The sequence below is a fragment of the Rhinatrema bivittatum genome, chromosome 15, assembly GCF_901001135.1.
Source record: "Rhinatrema bivittatum chromosome 15, aRhiBiv1.1, whole genome shotgun sequence".
NCBI lineage: Eukaryota > Metazoa > Chordata > Amphibia > Gymnophiona > Rhinatrematidae > Rhinatrema > Rhinatrema bivittatum.
This window is the reverse complement of record NC_042629.1, coordinates 30855144-30872633: the sequence shown is the minus strand read 5'-3', so window position 1 is coordinate 30872633 and position 17490 is coordinate 30855144. Positions and strand designations below refer to the sequence as shown.

General features: G+C 45.9%; 1 protein-coding gene across 2 annotated transcripts in view; it reads right to left on the bottom strand.

Annotated features, from left to right (window-relative positions):
• The window catches only part of PRDM15 (PR/SET domain 15), a 117958-nt gene that overhangs the window by 86794 nt on the left and 13674 nt on the right, over positions 1 to 17490 (bottom strand). For both annotated transcript variants that reach the window (XM_029578449.1, XM_029578451.1), the window contains exons 4-6: positions 4161 to 4314; positions 3192 to 3444; positions 2741 to 2842 (exon numbers count right to left, since the gene is read on the bottom strand). In XM_029578449.1, the coding sequence (XP_029434309.1) occupies positions 2741 to 2842; positions 3192 to 3444; positions 4161 to 4314 (509 nt within the window). The remainder of the gene's footprint in view (positions 1 to 2740; positions 2843 to 3191; positions 3445 to 4160; positions 4315 to 17490) is intronic.

Genomic DNA, 17490 nt, shown 5'->3' with positions numbered 1-17490 from the left:
TACATCATTTTCTGATGCAATGCAGTTCTACTGCCATGCTGCTGCTGAGTAAGCTGACGTCAGCAGTGTACTACATGAAGCCCAGTCAGAAAGGGTGAGCATTTGAAATATTCATGCTGGCTGACTACTGCTGGACACTCCGCAGAGATGCTCCCGAACAGGTGTAGAAGAGACAAGCAAAGAAATCTAAGACGTAGTCTATGACTTCATTTTTCAAACGGTATTAACCGTAGGTCTCCTATTGGCATACAGTTCAAGATGTAATTATATTATTGCATATTACAAAAAAACTAGAGCCAATTTTGCATTTTCGCAGTCACATTCATGTTTAGCACATGGAAATGTATAAGAATTGACTAATTTCATTTCCGTAACATGACTTTTGTGAACATTTGTTGCCCAGTGTATTTGCAGGGCTGCTACCTGGAGTTCTCTCCATACCTTCACAGCCCACTATTGTTTAGACAAGGCTGGAAGACAAGATTCCATCTTTGGCCAATCTGTCTTGCACAACCTTTTTGCAACTTGATGTACCAACATCCTTCCGCCTGCCCGTTAGGGTTCAGGATGCCCTCTACCAAATTCCACCCCAGTTGTTGTGCCTGTTGCACGCCGTTGGGTGCATTTGGTGCAAGTCAGGACATCCTCCGCTCGGTACTCACCCATATGTGAGGACAACCATCCTGCTTGTCCTGTGAGAAAGCAAATGTTGCTTACCTGTAACAGGTGTTCTCACAGGACAGCAGGAAGTTAGTCCTCACGAAACCCGCCCACCACCCCACGGTGTTGGGTTCGTTACGTTTTCTTATGTTTATTTTTGGCACTTTCTTTAGCTTTCAAACAAGACTGAAGGGGGACCCCTGCTGGCTGCAGGGTTAGTGCCTTGCTGGGCATGCCCAGTAGGGGCCAGTCAAAGTTCTAGAAACTTTGACAGAAGTTTTCCGTGATTGGGCTCCAACCTGTGATGTCACCCATATGTGAGGACTAACATCCTGCTGACCTGTGAGAACACCTGTTACAGGTAAGCAACATTTTGCTTTTTCCAGGAGAAACAGGGGCAACAGCAGCAATGGCTAGGGACAAGAATTTATTACAAGCCCAACAAATCATGAAAAACTGCAAAAGCACAGGAAACTGTCAGCACAATGCAAAAATGATCGACTGCTTTGGCAGACTGAGCCAGGAAGAAGGGAGGAGGTGATTGGGCCTGGTAGGGCAGGAAGAGGCAGATTGGGGCTGGGGTGGAGGGCGGATCGGGCCCGGGAGTGAGGAAGAAGGCAGCCGCATTGACAGATGAGGGCTAGAGGGGTTGGAGGGAGGAAGTGGCTGAGGCAGAAGCCGTGATGAAATTGGATCCCTGGCAGTGGCAGCAGCGAGAGCAGGCAGGTCTGCTTTCTCACCACCAGATGACAGCATCACTGTGTCTAGATCTAGTTCTCCTTGCGAGCCCCATGAGTAAAAATTAAAAAAAAAAAAAAGTGCATACAAATAGGCTTAGCATTCATAAAACATGATTTATGTGCAAAAAATGGTGTATTCAGCACATAAATCATGAGTACAGGACCCCCACACCATGAACTCCACATTCAGCCCCAAAGATTAAAACTACCCCACCCCTGACAGGAGTTAAAATTTCCAGTGCTAAGAAAACCTGAATTAAGCTTTTGTTCCTCTCTGCACTGGGGAGTAATAGCTCATGCCTTAGATAGCATGGGATTTGCATGGAGCAGCGTTAATCTATGAAACCAGTTTTCATACGCGAAACTTCCCATTAAATACAAAAGTAAAGCTGCACACATAAAAGCATGCACCCAACCATGCGTCAATATGTGCGCATTCCCGAGCACACCTTATTACATTGGCCTAAAAGTTGCATGCACCAGATTGCTAGCGCTGATGATTGGTTCCTTTTCCTGCTGGCAGGAAGCTGGCTGTTGGAAAGAGCCAATCAGCATGCAGCACAGAGGCGGGGGGTGGGAATAGAGCGGCCACGGCACTACAGGAACGAAGCAGAACGGACAACTAAATTCCGTGGCTGGGGAGGAAAGGCGGTGGGTGTTGCTTGACTTATGCCGCGGCAGGCTCAATCCGCGGCATCCCCCGCAGCCATGGAATCTCAGGAGACCGGGGGCCGTGCTCATTTGCCAAACAGCAAGGAACAGCACAGTGGATCCACAGCTGGCTTTGCCCTGTTTCTCTCAGATGCTAATGTTCCTTAGTTCATAGCCTGAATGTTTTCTTTTTTTGTTTGTTTCAAAGCGTACAGACCTGGGAGTGACCCTGCACACTAGCGACAGGCATGGGACCGAAGAGCTAATGCTACAAGCTCTTAGTCTCACTGGCCCTCGCTGGAAAGCGTTCCCTGTCACATCTGTGCGTGCCTCCCAGAACTGTCCAGCTAATATAGTGCTCCTGTAGAGCAGGGCTATGCGCTATGAGAGCCTGTGGCCCTGGGACTCCGGCATGGCGGCAGACACTAAGCCTGAACCCTGAGGGGCAGTTTCAGCTGCTGTAATTTGGGAAACTGAGACATCTGAAGAGAAGGGTGTTTTCCCCCAGTGCTCAGGGCAACTGATGCTGTGTCCCACCACTGCAAAAAGAAAGCAGCGTTCGTAATCCAGTGGCTACTGCAATGACTACGAGCCAGGAAACTTGCTTCTGCCACTGACATTGGCTGGGACCCTGGGCAAATCAGTTTGCTTTCTTGTGTTAGCAATATAAAACAGACAGAAATCCATACCTGTGAGCAGATGCGCTTCCAGAAAGGTGGATGAACACACTTTACAGGTCCACTGGCAGGACTCCACTAACTCCAAAGGACCACTGATCTCTTCGCAACTCCCTGCCACAAGACAAGAGCACAGCGCTGAGCATCTCTTATCCCACCACCTGTCAGACTAATCATCCTGAGGCTGGGTCCTGATCACCGACGGGGCAACGGGCTCACCATGTACTCCTGACGTTACCTCACAGAATACTCCCCCTCCCACTGTTCTGGGTGATATCATTTGTGACATGGGTCCAAACAAGGCCGCCCACTGGCGGTGGCAGGGAGGAGGTGGGCAACAGCAAAATGAAAATTATTTCTGTAATTTTAACTGTTTCAGGCTGGAGCCTAAGGAATATAACAAAGTGACACTTTCTGTGACTGTCTTGTGCTGCAGTATGGAGAGATGTGATGGGAGTCCTACCATGGGAAGTCACCGTGGTCTGCTTTAAGACAGGTTTCTCCATCTTCTTGGCATAGAAGGCCGCATACCAGACACGCAGTTCAGCACCAGCAGGGATGTCTTGTGTAGTGGTGAAGTAGATGTCATCATCGTGCTGGAAAGCCGTCAGGTTCTGGTGCTCATATTCACTAGCCGGTCTCACCATCATCATCCAGTTACAGTCGTCCTCATTGCTGATGTCCATGTGGAGAACAGGCCCATCCTTCTGAAAAACCTGTAACCAGAGAAAGAGGATGGTTTGGTGCAATGTCTTTATTGGGCTCCCCCATCCTGATGTATACAAGTTCAGCCTCGGGCCATGGATAGTTTTCCTTTGTGTCATGCCAGGTTTGCACCTTTCTCTGCGCTTCTGCTGGGACTCACTAAGAAGGGACAACAGGCTCCGGGAGTCAATAAAAAGGTATTGCAGGCTCCTGGGAGCCACACAACATCCGTATCAGGCTCCCAGAAATGACTTTCGTTACCCTTGAGCTCTCGCGGGTGTTCAGGGCTAGCCCCACAAAGCTGAGACCACTGGAGCCACAGACTGTGCTCTGCTACCCGCATACATCTGGCAGGATTTCCCTGGCTAGCCTCTCTATAGCTTTTTATGCCCATCTGTGATATTCAGCTCTGCTGAAGAAGGAATGTGTGATACTCAGAAAATCAATGAGGAACAATATTTACCAGGGTGAAAATTCTCAGCTAGTGTAAGGAGGACAAATGGAGCCTACGTGCTGTATGTGAGCTCGCCAGCAGGTGTCGCTGCAGAGGGACTCCAGATACTCCTTCCAGCCTCTGCGATGTCAGGCGAGCTCGGATGGCCAGCCCCAAGCGAGATGCACAGAAATCCCAGACACAAAGACAATTACCCTGAGCTTCATTTTAGTGCGAGCCACAGCACAGCAGTCTAGTACCAGGTCGCCAAGCCACTGCCACACTGCACCTTACCTTCAGAGGGAAAGAGGACTCGTTCTCCACTTTGGTGACTCTCTTGGCTTCAAAGGGGCCAAACTGAGTGCGTCTGACCAGATGAGTGATCGCAAACACACCCTCCACATCATCTTCCAGCTGCCTGATCTCCAGGTTAGCGGGGAGCGATGACCTAGAGACAAGGTGACCGGATAGGACACTGAAACCCTTGGAAAGGCATGCGCTGCTACTAGCACGAGAAGCAAAAGTTAGCAACCAGCTGCAGCAAAACACCTATTTCCTGGACTAAGATACTACATTTGTGACTGGCCTACATGAATTAGACTCCAATTATCAGGCCAGTTTATTTACTATACACATTTCTAGACTGCTCTTCCCAAGAAGGCAAAATATCAGTTAAAACAAAAATACACATTTAAAACAGAGCAATACACCAAAAACATCTTAGCAGCTTAATTGATAAAAATATTTACAAATTTCTGACAAAGAAAGAAACAAAACATAATAAGTCAACACAATAATATAATAAAAACACATCACAACAACCAACAAAAAAAATTTGTGAAAACCGTTTAGAAATTTCTGAAAAAAAAATAAAATCGAAAGCATTACATTCCCTAATGTTTGTCCTTCCTAAATACTGGTAATGGTGCTTTACAGCAATGTGGAGCAGTCCACCAGGGCTGGTGCCACTCATTTTGCTGCCCTGCTGCCCCCTCCAGTGGCAGTGGTAGCCAGGGACTGCAGGGGCCTGTGAGCCAGCACTAAATCACTGACCCCCCCCCCCCCCCCAAGTGGCCCCTGTCTGCCACTCACATTGCCTTGCTGAACAGGAAGGGCTGGGCGTGAGGAGGGAGTAGACTGAAGGACTTGTTTGCGTGCTGGCTCACAGGTCCCAGGCTATGTGAATGCTGTCGCCTTTTCCAGGGTCTGCCATCCCCGCCCCCTTACAAAAGCCCTGATCAGCTGCTGCCCCCACCTCCCCAAAAGCCCTGCTTTGCCACATCAGAGACATTATTCACATCTGTGGTCTCCAAAGCTTATGTACAAGATTTTTAGATAATTCTTAATTTCTGGGAGCCCGATAATCATGATCCACTTATATCTGTTTTATATTGGAATTTAAATGGAGCCTGGTAAACAAATCCACTAAAAGCCATCACAGCCTATCAAGAATCCAGTTTACTCCAGGAACCAAACAGCTACTAGATCACTGCATTACATATTACTCAACTGAAAATAAAAATGCTTTTTCCCCCTTTTTGTTGTCTGGGTGTTTCCCCCCTCCCCACCTCCCATTCAGTTGCTGCAGTCCTGTTGCCTACTGGCTGTCAGCCAACTTCTCCCATTCTTTGGCGGCACAAGTCCCCAAGAGTTGCCACCCTCTGCTTAAAGCACAGGCTGCAAATCCTGTTACACTGACCCTGGAGACCTCCCAATAGCCAGGCAAGAAAGAAGCCACATAAAAAAGAATTTAAAAAAAATCCCCCAGAAAATCAAAAGTGAGATGATCGGATTAAAAATATCCGCAAGGGAAAAAAACAGATTAAATAAATCTGTATGTATATTAAGGAAGAGTCTGGTCTGGAACAGAAACATTGTTTGTGTAAAGTAATTCATTGCTAATTAAATATATAAAATACATGATTGAGGGTGAGTGACTTTTTCTACTTTCTTGTACTAAGTGGTGTGGATGTGAGTAGATTCAACTGGAACGGACTATGAATAGAAACATAGAAACATAGAAATGACGGCAGAAGAAGACCAAATGGCCCATCTAGTCTGCCCAGCAAGCTTCACCCATATTTTCTCTCATACTTATCTGTTTCTCTTAGCTCTTGGTTCTATTTCCCTTCCACCCCCACCTTTAATGTAGAGAGCAGTGATGGAGCTGCATCCAAGTGAAATATCTAGCTTGATTCGTTAGGGGTAGTAGCCGCCGCAATAAGCAAGCTGCACCCATGCTTATTTGTTTTACCCAGACTATGTTATTAGCCCTTATTGGTTGTTTTTCTTCTCCCCTGCCGTTGAAGCAGGGAGCTATGCTGGATATGTGTGACATATAAGTCTTCTCCCATGCCGTTGAAGCAGAGAGCCATGCTGGATGTGCATCGAAAGTGAAGTATCAGGCACATTTGGTTTGGGGTAGTAACCGCCGTAACAAGCCAGCTACTCCCCGCTTTGTGAGTGCGAACCCTCTTTTCTTCTCCCCTGCCGTTGAAGCAGAGAGCTCTGCTGGATGTGTGAAGTATCAGTTTTTCTTCTCCCCTGCCGTTGAATCAGAGAACTTTGCTGTATATGCATTGAAAGTGAAGTATCAGGCTTATTTGATTTGGGGTAGTAACCGCCGTAACAAGCCAGCTACTCCCCTCTTTGTGAGTGTGAATCCTTTTTTCCACATTTCCTCTTGCTGTTGAAGCTTAGAGCAATGTTGGAGTCACCGTAAGCCTGTGTATGTTTATTTAATAAGGGTATTGACTCCAGGCAGTAGCCATCATTCTGGCGAGTCACCCACTCTTCATTGGCAGCCTCTTGACTTTATGGATCCACTTTATGGATCCAATTTTTTCTTTATGGATCCAATTTTTTCTTTATGGATCCAATGTTTTCTTGGATCCAGTGCTTCGAGAAAGATGTGGAGAAACTGAAGGAAATCCAGATGCGGGCAATAAAATGATTAGATCTATGTGACATGAGAAGATCTGCGTAATATGACCTCCGTGGTGAAATTCAGTCTTACCTGTTCATTTCCTTTCTTTGAATCCTGCTACACCGGCCCAGACTAGTGGAACGTGTCCAAGCCCATTCCAACATGGGAGAAAGATGACAGGGCTGCTCCAAAAATGCCTGCACCAAGGCATTACCTTGCACATCTACTCCACAGCATCCATGAGAAACGTTAAGACCAAGTGGCTGCCATACAGATGTCCTCTAGAGCAGGCTTTGCAGTCTCTGCTGACAAGGAAGTCTGAGCCCTTCTAACATGAGTACGAAGTATATTCGGGAACTGCTGACCCTTCAACCAAAGGCTGAGCAGATCATCTGCTTGATTTAAATGCACAATGAGGATTCTGAGGCTGCCTCTCCCCTATGAGGTCCGTTGAATAAATGTCAATTTTAGCCAAATGGGGTTAGCTATCTCTTAAATACCTGAGGAAGGTTCAAAGAATAAGGGGAAAGATTCCCCTTACCACCACAATCCCCTTTATGGGACTCTGGAAGGCAAAAATGAGCTTGGATAAAAAGTGACCAACTCTGAGGAAACACTAGAAGGGATCGCGGCCAACTAAGATCTGCAATGCTGGGCACTGGCTACCAGGATTACTACCTGTAAGGAATATCATTCAAGAATGGTGACTAAGCATTTTGAAGGGAGGTCACAGGAGTTCTAAGAACCTGATCCAGATCCCATTGGGGTACCCAAGCCCCCAGGAGAGGGCAAATACCCTTAGCACCAAACTCCCTGAATCTGAGGTCTATCCCATGAAATAACTGCAACTGGGACCTCCAGGGAATTAAGAGCTCAGCCCCCTTGCCAAAAACCCCTTTGCAGGAAGTTCAGCAGATGTCCACCCATCAGGGTGAAACAGCCAGATATTTGCAAGAAGCCTCAAGTCTAATGAGACTCCAACAGAAAGAATGGTGGTGTTGGACTGCTGCTCTCCCCCCTCCTGTAGATTTCAACCCCTTCTCCCATCTCAGTCCCACTCTTTTTCTTCCTTTGAAGCCCATTCCATCCGCCTATTCACTCCACTACCTCTCCAGGTAGCTGTCATCTATCAACCGCCTGACAAATCTCCCTCCTCCTAACTCAATGACTTTGATTCCTGGCTTTCCTTGTTCATTGACACATCTTCCCCTTCCCTTAGCCTTGGTGACTTTAACCTCCATGTTGATGACCCCAGTAACTCTTATGCCTCAAGACTCCTTTCTTTAACCTCTTCATTGATCTCCGAATCTGCTCTACCACCTCTACTCACCAGCATGGCCACTGCCTGGAGCTAGTCTTTGCTTCAAACTGCTGTCCCTCAGACTTCTCCACCTCAGTTCTTCCAATCTCAGACCATCACCTGACAACTTTCACATTAAACCACCCTCCCCCACAGACTCATCCAGTCACCACTTACACTTTTAGGAATCTCCCAACTGTTGATCCTTGTATCTTTTCCACTGCTGTTTTCTCTTTCCTTTCCTCCATAACACTGTCTGAATCTGTTGATGAAGAGTTTCTTCTTACAACACTATACTCTCTTCAGCCTTTGACATTCTTGCCGCTCCTCTTACCCATCCAGTAAGGCGCATTAAACCCCAGCCTTGGCTCACCCCTAGAATTCGCTACCTACATTCTTGTGCTAAAATCCCATGCAGACTGCATATACATCAAATTCATGCTGACAACTTTGGCAAGGGCATTAACAAACTGGAAACAAGACTACTATGTCCATCTGACAAATTCTTACATCCAACCCCTGACATCTCTTTGCCAACTCAGTTCCCTGCTTAAGTTTACCTCCCTCCTCCCCTTCACTCTATGCCCAGACTATGGCTGACTACTTCCATTAAAAGATTCACAAAATTAATCTTTAGTTCTCAACTATGTCACCTTTACATGCCTCCCCTCTATCCTTCTTCTAGCCTCTGCCACTCTCTCCTCCTTTCCTGAAGTCACAGTGGAAGAAACTGTTTATCTTCTCTCTTCTTCCAACACCCTACTTATTCCTCTGACCCTGTCCCCACCCAATTCCTCAGCTTCATCTCCATTCCATCTGTCACATCCTCAATCTATCACTCTCCACTGCTACTGCCTTCAAATGTGATGTAATCATATCACTCCTTAAAAAACCCTCACTGGATCCTACCTATGCTGTCAACTATCCTCCCATTTTCCTTCTCCCTTTTGCCTCCAAACTACTTGAACAAGCTGTTTACTATCACTATCTTGACTTTCTTACATCTCAAGTCATTTTTTATCTACTCCAGTCTGGTTTTCGCCCTGAAAATATTAATCTGAAACAACCCTTGCCAAAGTTTCTAATGACCTGTTTATGGCTAAAGCCAAAGGTCTTTACTCTGTCCTTATCCTCCTTGAGCTGTCTGCTGCTTTTGACACTGTTGATCACCACCTACTCCTTGATATTCTGTCCTTGCTTGGATTTCAGGACTCTGTCCTGTTGTGGTTTTCTTCTTATCTCTCTCATCACACTTTTAGTGTTTCCTCTGTGTTAGAGTTGTGGACCCTTGTGCAGTGTGCAGTTGACACAGCCAGATGGGCAAGCCTATATGGCCCACACTGACCACTGGCAGCATACCCCAGATGGGATTGGCTAGAGCTTCAGCTGTATCAACTATCGTTCCTGCAGGTTGAGCCCTTGGTTTGGATGGCCGGCAGATCTTAGGAGAGTCCCTGGGGTAAAGGCAAGAGAGAAAGTCCAAGTCCAGGCAGCAGACAGCGTGTGCCGGGTCCAAAGCAAGGGTCAGATCCAGGAGGCAAACAGGGAAGTCTGAGAATAAGCCGAGGTCAAACTAGGAAGTCAAGCCAAGGGAGACAGGGTGAGACAAGGGCAAAGACAGGTACAAGGTTGAACAGAGAAGATAAGGGCCGGGCAGGAGAGACAGACCAGAACATAGGATCACTGAAGGGGGCAGGAGCACAGGAACACAAGGAAGGAGAACACAGACAGTCAAAGTAAGGAAAAACAACATGCACTGAGGAGCAGATCACACAGGAGACCTGTTACTGAGGCAAGGAACACGGGGCTGAGCAGGTTTAAATAGCCAGAGGTGGGTCACATCATCCAAGAGCAAGTGTAATGGTTTCCCACCTAGGTGCATAGATAATGCACACATGCGACTTAGGTGCCTGTCGCTGGTTCCCTGCTGTGGGCGCATTTGTGAGCACGTACTAGCAGTGTTCTGCCAGGTGGAAGGAGATGGACACCAGTGAGTCAGGGAAGGCAGCTGAGGTCCAAGGGGGTCTAACAGTACCTCACCTCCAACGCCCCCTTCCTAAGTTCCTGGGCTTGGGTTTTGTGGGGAATCGTCTGTGAAATTCCCAAATTAATTGAAGAGCTTGCAGGTTGGAGGCAGGCGCACACAGATTTTCCTCAGGTCCATATCCCTTCCAGCTATGAGGTACTGTAGCTTATTATGGAGCCTCCTTAAATCCTGAATTTCGGCAACCTCGTATTGCGTATTTTCCTCCACGAGGATGTCAATGGGTTGAGGCGGAGGTTTTGAGGGCCAAGAGAGAACAGCAAATGTCAACAAGGATATGTGGAACACTTTATAGATATGAAGCATGGCAGGGTAGCTTCAACTTATAGGCTACATACCCCGCTTTCCATATCACTGGGACGAGTCCAACAAACCGTAGTACAAACTTGAGGGACGGCATGCCTCAAGTTTCTGGTGCTCAACCATGCTAAGTCTCCTGGTTGTAGTTTGGGTGCTGGCTGCCACTTCCTGTACTTTTGAGTGTGCAGCAGCTTGTTCCAGAAGTTGGTGCATGGAATGCCACAGATCATATAACTCCTGCCCTTTTACGTTGGCAGCTGGGAACTTTACTGAGATGGCTAAAGGGCTGGATCTCCGGGGATGCTGTCTATAGAACAGGTAGAAAGGGAAGGAACCAGTAGATATATTGGTGTGGTTATTACGACAGGCTTCTGCCCGGGAAGCAGGGAGGCCCAGTTATCCTGATGTTGGTTTACATAGGAGCGTAGAAAAGACTTGAATGATTGGTTCATCCACTCGGTCTGTTCATTCATCTGAGGATGATAAGTGGACAAGAAATCTAATACAATCCCAAATTTCTTGCATAAACCCTGCCTATAAAAAGTGCAGTGATCTGGACTCCTCGGTCCGACAAGATATGATGAGGGAGGCCGTGCAGTCGGAAAACATGTTGGATGAATAGCTGGGCCAATTCAGCCATAGAGATTCTGTGGCTGGATGGGAAGAAGACAAATTGTTTTTCCCTATACAATCACAAAATATCAAGATTGTTGAATTTGCTTGAGATTTGGGAGTCGTAATTGATTATAATTTAACAATGAAAAAAACACATCAACAGGTTATAATAAACTAAGACTGTTAAAATGTTTAAAACCTCTACTGTCCCAAGAGGATTTTCATACTACATTACAAACGTTAACATTCTCAAATCTTGACTACTGTAATTCTCTTTTATTAGGACTTCCAACTTCTACTATGAGATCCTTGCAGATGTTACAGAATGCCATGGTAAGGGTGCTTTCGGGAAGTAAGAAATATGATGATATTACCCCAGTTCTAAAATCCATACATTGCTTACCCACAAAATTTCGTATCCATTACAAAATTTTATTTATTTATTTAATAACTTTTTTATACCGGCATTAGTATGGACATCATGCCAGTTTACATTTGAACAAAAATACATTATAACAAGGTCTATAATAAACGGGAAGGGAGAAAACAACATAGGATAGCTATGAAGAACAGAACAACTGTAAAATGTAAGGCAATATAAGGCAAGATAAATACATTGCAGCACAAAAAGATAGTGCAAAATTCAATTTAAAAAGGTGTTAAAAATATTGTCAGTTATGCAGAGTGGTATGTACAGGGACTTAAGTGTAAAGTGAAGATGTGACAAAAGGGAGGAGGCTGTGGAAGATGGGTAGACTGTGAAGGATTAGTCCGGATAGGCTTGTCTAAACAGCCAGGTTTTGAGTTTCTTTTAAAAAAAAAAAGATACAGATTGGCTGAGTGCTACACTGCACTTTCACAGCCCACAACGCAACTTGAGGTCTGCGAATAAAGGTTTACTGAGTGTACCCTCACTTCACAGCACCCACTTAAATGAGGTAAGAAAGAGGGCATTGTCAATAGGAGCTCCAAGACTGTGGAACATCATGCCAATAGAACTAAGGGTGAACAAGGAATTTAAAATTTTCAAAAAAGATCTAAAAATATGGCTTTTCATCTAAAAATATGGCTTTTCATCCAAGCCTCTCATCTAATATGGCTTTTCATCTAAAAATATGGCTTTTCATCCAAGCATTTGGAGAGTGAATCAATTAAAGGAGAAAGAGAATCAATTAAAGGAGAAAGAGAATTAGAAAGAGAATTAGAAAGAGTGAATCAATTAAAGGAGAAAGAGAATTAGTGAGAACATTTTTATTATTCTTTGACATGTATTTTGTCTTTTTAGGTTTTTAATATGTGCTAATTGAAAGTTGTGTTTCTTAACTGTTTGCCGTAAACTGCCATGATTGAAAATCACAGAATGGTATATAAATGAAATAAATAGACTCTGTGCAGAAGGTAAATCTGGGAGTGGAATGAAGTGGGCAATCTGAGAGAACCTATGCACTATTACCCAAATGTGGTGTTGCCAGCTGAGGCAGGGAAGTCTGTGATAAAATATGTAGTCAGATGTGTCCAGTATTCTCTGGGAGCGGGCAGTGGCTGTAGCAGACCCCAGCCCCACCTCTGGGACTCTTGTTAGCAGCAGAAGTCGAGCAAGACTCCAAGTAGCTTTTCATATCTTGTTGTAGTTGAGTCTACCAGTAATAGCAGGTAACTCCAGAGTTTACTGAACCCTGGGTGTCCCACCAAATGTTGAGTTGTGGGTCCATCTTAGAACTTGCTCCCAAAGATGCAGTGGAACCACTGTCTTCACTGGTGGCATGGTCATGGCAGCGACTAACCTTATCCTTGCTGGGTCGTCGTCGTGATTTGGCGGGACTGGGCTGAGGAGCAGATTATGCAAGAGACCTGTTATCGAGGCATAGAACATGGGGCGGAGCAGGTCTAAATAACCAGAGGCGGGTAACGACATCCAAGAGCGACTGCACCTGCTTCCTGCCTAGGCCCTTATATAAATGCATGCACGTGAGCGCATTCACGCCTTAGGTGCCTGTTGTGGGTGTGTTTATGAGTATATAATGGCGGAGTTATGCCGGGCAGAAGGAGATGGATGCCGGTGAGTTGGGGAAGGCTGCTGGGTTCGGTGGAGTCTAACACTCTGGTGGTTCCTCCTCTACTGCTATTCCACTATCAGTTGGTGTGCCGCAGTGTTCTGTCCTGGATCCTCTTCTCACTATATACTAATTCCCTTGGTGCTCTGATTTCCTCTCCTGGCTTTCAATATTATTTTTCTGCTGATGACTCCCAGATCTACTTTTCTACACCAAAGATTTCACCAGAAATCCAATCCCGAATCTCAGTCTGCTTGTCTGACATTGCTGCCTGGATGTCCTGCCGCCACCTTAAACTCAACAAGGCCAAGACGGAGCGCCTTATCTCCCCCCACCCCCCCAGCCCACCTCCCCTTTTCCTCCTTTCTCTGTTTCTGTGAATAACACAGTCGTTATCCCGGTCCCATCAGTTCGTAAACTTCGAGTATTCTTCGACTCCTACCTCTCCTTCTCTACGCATATCCAAAACTCTGTTAAAACATGTTTTCTTTCTTTGTAACACTGCCAAAATCCGTCCTTTTCTTCCCAAACATATATCCACTCTCTCATCTCCTCCCACTTATTGAAATCTGCTCTTCACAGGTCTCCTGGCAAGCCATCTCTCTCCACTGTAATCTGTCCTATATTCAGCTGTATGACTTACCTTTCGCCAAAGTCGCTATGCTTACATAACCTCCCTTCTGAAGTCATTGCATTGGCTCCCTATCTGCTCCCGCATACAGTTCAAGCTCCTCTTTCTCAGCTACAAATGCCTTCACTCTGCAGCACCTGACTACCTCTTCTCTCTGCACCCCTCCTCATGCACTCTGCTCATCAGACAAGCTCCTCCTATCTGTGTCCTTCTCCTCTACTGTCAAAGTCCTTGAAAAAAACAGTCAATACTCAGCTGTCAAATTACTTAGACCAGCACCAGATTCTCTTTCCTTCACAACACGGCTTCAGAAAGCGATTCAGTACTGAAACTTTATTACTCTCCCTCACCGACCTTGTCATCAAGGGCTTTGACAAAGGTCACACATTTATCCTTGCTCTTTTAGACATCTCTGCAGCCTTCGACACTATCAACCATTCCATACTACTCGACAGGCTAGCTGACATTGGCATCTCTGGGACCCCACTTCGCTGGTTTAATTCATATATAAGGGATAGACAATACAAGGTAAAAATTGAAAACCATGAATCTGGGCCAATTGACATCACAAGGGGCGTACCCCAGGGCTCTTCCTTATCATCCACACTGTTCAACATATACCTCCTCCCCCTCTGCCAGCTACTCTCAAATCTCGGCCTCCCGCACTTCGTCTATGCCGACGATGTGCAAGTGCTCATCCCCATCACCGACTCCATCTCCAACGCCCTAAAAAGATGGGACTGTGCCCTCTCTTCCATCAATTGTCTACTCACCCAACTCAATCTAGCCCTTAATCCCAACAAGACTGAACTCATGATCATCTCACCGCAACCCATCAACCAAGCACCCATACCCTCAACCAACTCCCCCCCTTCTCTTCCAGTCCTTTCGCAACTTGTAAGAGACCTAGGTGTCACACTTGACCCACAATTCAACCTACAGAAATTTATTTCCTCAACCATCAAAGACTGTTACTTCAAATTACACACCCTCAAAAAACTCAAACCTATTCTGCACCACAATGACTTCAGAACAGCCCTACAAGCTCTCATTTTATCTAAAATAGACTATGCAAACGCTCTACTCTTAGGCCTCCCAAAGAACAGCCTTGCCCCCCTGCAGCTACTTCAAAATGCTGCGGCAAGAATATTGACAGGCACCCACAGGAAAGAACACATTTCACCTATACTCAAACAACTCCACTGGCTCCCCATCACAGCCAGAATTCAATTCAAAACACTCACACTTATTCACAAAGCCATCCACAATCCAGACATGCTCTGGTTCTCAGAACATTTACATATTCGCTCCTCTTCCAGACCTACCAGAGCTCCCTACACAGCAAACATTAACACACCTTCTCCCAAACTCTACCATCTAACAACCACCAAACAACGTGCGTTATCCCTAGCTGGACCCTCCCTATGGAATTTTATGCCCACTCACCTTCACCTTGAAACCTGCACAAAGAAATTCAGACAGAACCTCAAGACCTGGTTGTTCACCCGATCCTACTCATAAACCCAATCCTTTTCATGAGCCCGACCCTACTCATGAGCCCACTATTCCCACCTCACCTTCTTTCCTTTTCCCCTCCCCCTCCTTCTCCCCACCCCTAGGCTCCCTTCCCCTCCCTTCACCCTTACTAGGTCCCCCACCAATTTCCTCTCTCCTTACACTCTCCTCCAAGTACTCTTTGTACTTTATCAATTCTTGTACATTATCTATATTCATATTAACTATAATTATCCTGTACGCTATTTATAATTGTATTTAACTATGTTTTATGTTAACCTATTTGTACAGCCTAACCGTCTTCTCCCTCACACCCTAATCCCACCCCCCTCCTCCCCTGCTCTCCCCCCCCCCCAGTTTATCTTATCAAGTTCATTGCAAAGCCCTGTTGGCTAACTATTGTTCTATGGAAACCGATGTGATGTTTTCTTAACGAATGTCGGTATACAAAAACTTTCAAATAAATAAATAAATAAATAATTCCCGACTCTGTGCTTTCCATCCGGCTGTGCCATGTGCTTGGAATAGTCTTCCTGAACAGTTGAGTCATGCTCCCTCTCTCTCTCGCTATTTAAATCCCAACTAAAGATCCACCTTTTTGAACGCTTTTAAATCTTAGGCCTGATTGTCTGCTTTAGTCTTAACTTGCTTTCTTTTCTTTTCAACCATTGTCTTACTTTATGAAATGCCCCAAGTCTCTTGTCCTGTATGTGGAATTTCTTCCACACCTGACATAAGGCAGCTACCATCTCTTCTAAGTAACTTCTGTTCCTCAGCCTTCTCAACAGCTAGGCCATAAGACAAAATGGAGGTGGATCATCCAAGAGAACCAAACCCTATCTTAAGAGACCTTTGCACTGTGGAAACATCAGGGCTTTCCCAAACTTGAGCCACAACAGATTCATGTAGCAAGGCTGCCTGGTCAAGCCCCAATGAGCCCTTATTCTCTGAAGAACCTTTCCTATCAGTAGCCATGGCGGGGAGATATAGGACTTCCTGGTGAGGCCTAGTTATTTTCTCCAACTAAAGAAATGCCCTACCTTTGTGTTTCTAGGAGTAGCCATGCGAAACATCAGGGATTCGCCCCATCTGCCTATGATCCATGAGAAAGCAGAGCCTTCCAGCTCCAACTCTCCCAGATCTAGCAAGTATTGACTCAAATAGTTCATCTACACATTTTTCACTCCCACAGTGTGCCTGGAGATGTCCTTCTGCCCACTTGAGCAACGGACCCTACTAGTTGACATATGCCACTGTCGTAGAATTGTCAGACAGAATTCTCACCAATCAGTTGCACAACAGCAAGAAATCTAGTAAGGATTCCCCTCATCTCCAAATAGTTGATCAACCATTTGGCTTCTGTTGTATTCCAGTGACCCTGGGCTATCCTGCCATGGCAGCAAGCTCCTCATCCACTCAGACTGGCATCCATGGTCACATTTATCCAAGCAACACCTCATTCTCTAGGGTCCTTCTTTCCATCTTGAAAATATTGAGTCTTGCTGACAAAATGACTACACTGTGGACCAGATCCTTGTCCTAGGTGATAAAGCCTCTTTTTTATGAACTTGGGTTTGCTTTGCCATGCTCTTGAAGTACCTCAAGACTCTGGTAACTTCTGGGTCTTTGTCTCTCCCAGAGCCTTCACCAGCCTCTCTTCACCAGACAAAATGGAAGTTTGCTCGTGAGCATCTTAAAAGTGGCATCTGCTGCCCAGCTGCAGAGCCACAGCAACTGTCTAGCGGACCACTGTGGCTATACCTCTTGCCAAGGTTTTGATAAAAGTTGTAGAGGGCATTTTCCATTAATGACAAACCAGCCTCTAAACAGATGGCCTCCTCAGAATCCATACTTTCTTCCAGGTTCGCCACCAGAAGTTGCTGAACCTAGCACACAAGCAGGCTCTGGATATCTAACCACTATGGACTATAGAGCCAGTGCGGACACTTCAAATGGCTGTTAGAGCACAGCCTCAGTCCTCTTGTCCTGTGAACCCTACAGTGCTGTACCACCCTCCACCTACTTTTGGAACCTTAAGCTTCTCCAATTCCTCAGTCAAGAGGGGATAAAATCTGCCCTAAGGCCAAGCTCCGGAGCATTCCAGTCTACCAAGACCAAGGCCCTAATAATTATAGCCTGATGAATGGGATAGGCTTTTGTAGGATTCTGAAGCCCCTCCAGAGGAAGATCTACCACTTCTTTGCCAACCTCTGTTTGGCTATTCCCAAGGCCACCAAGG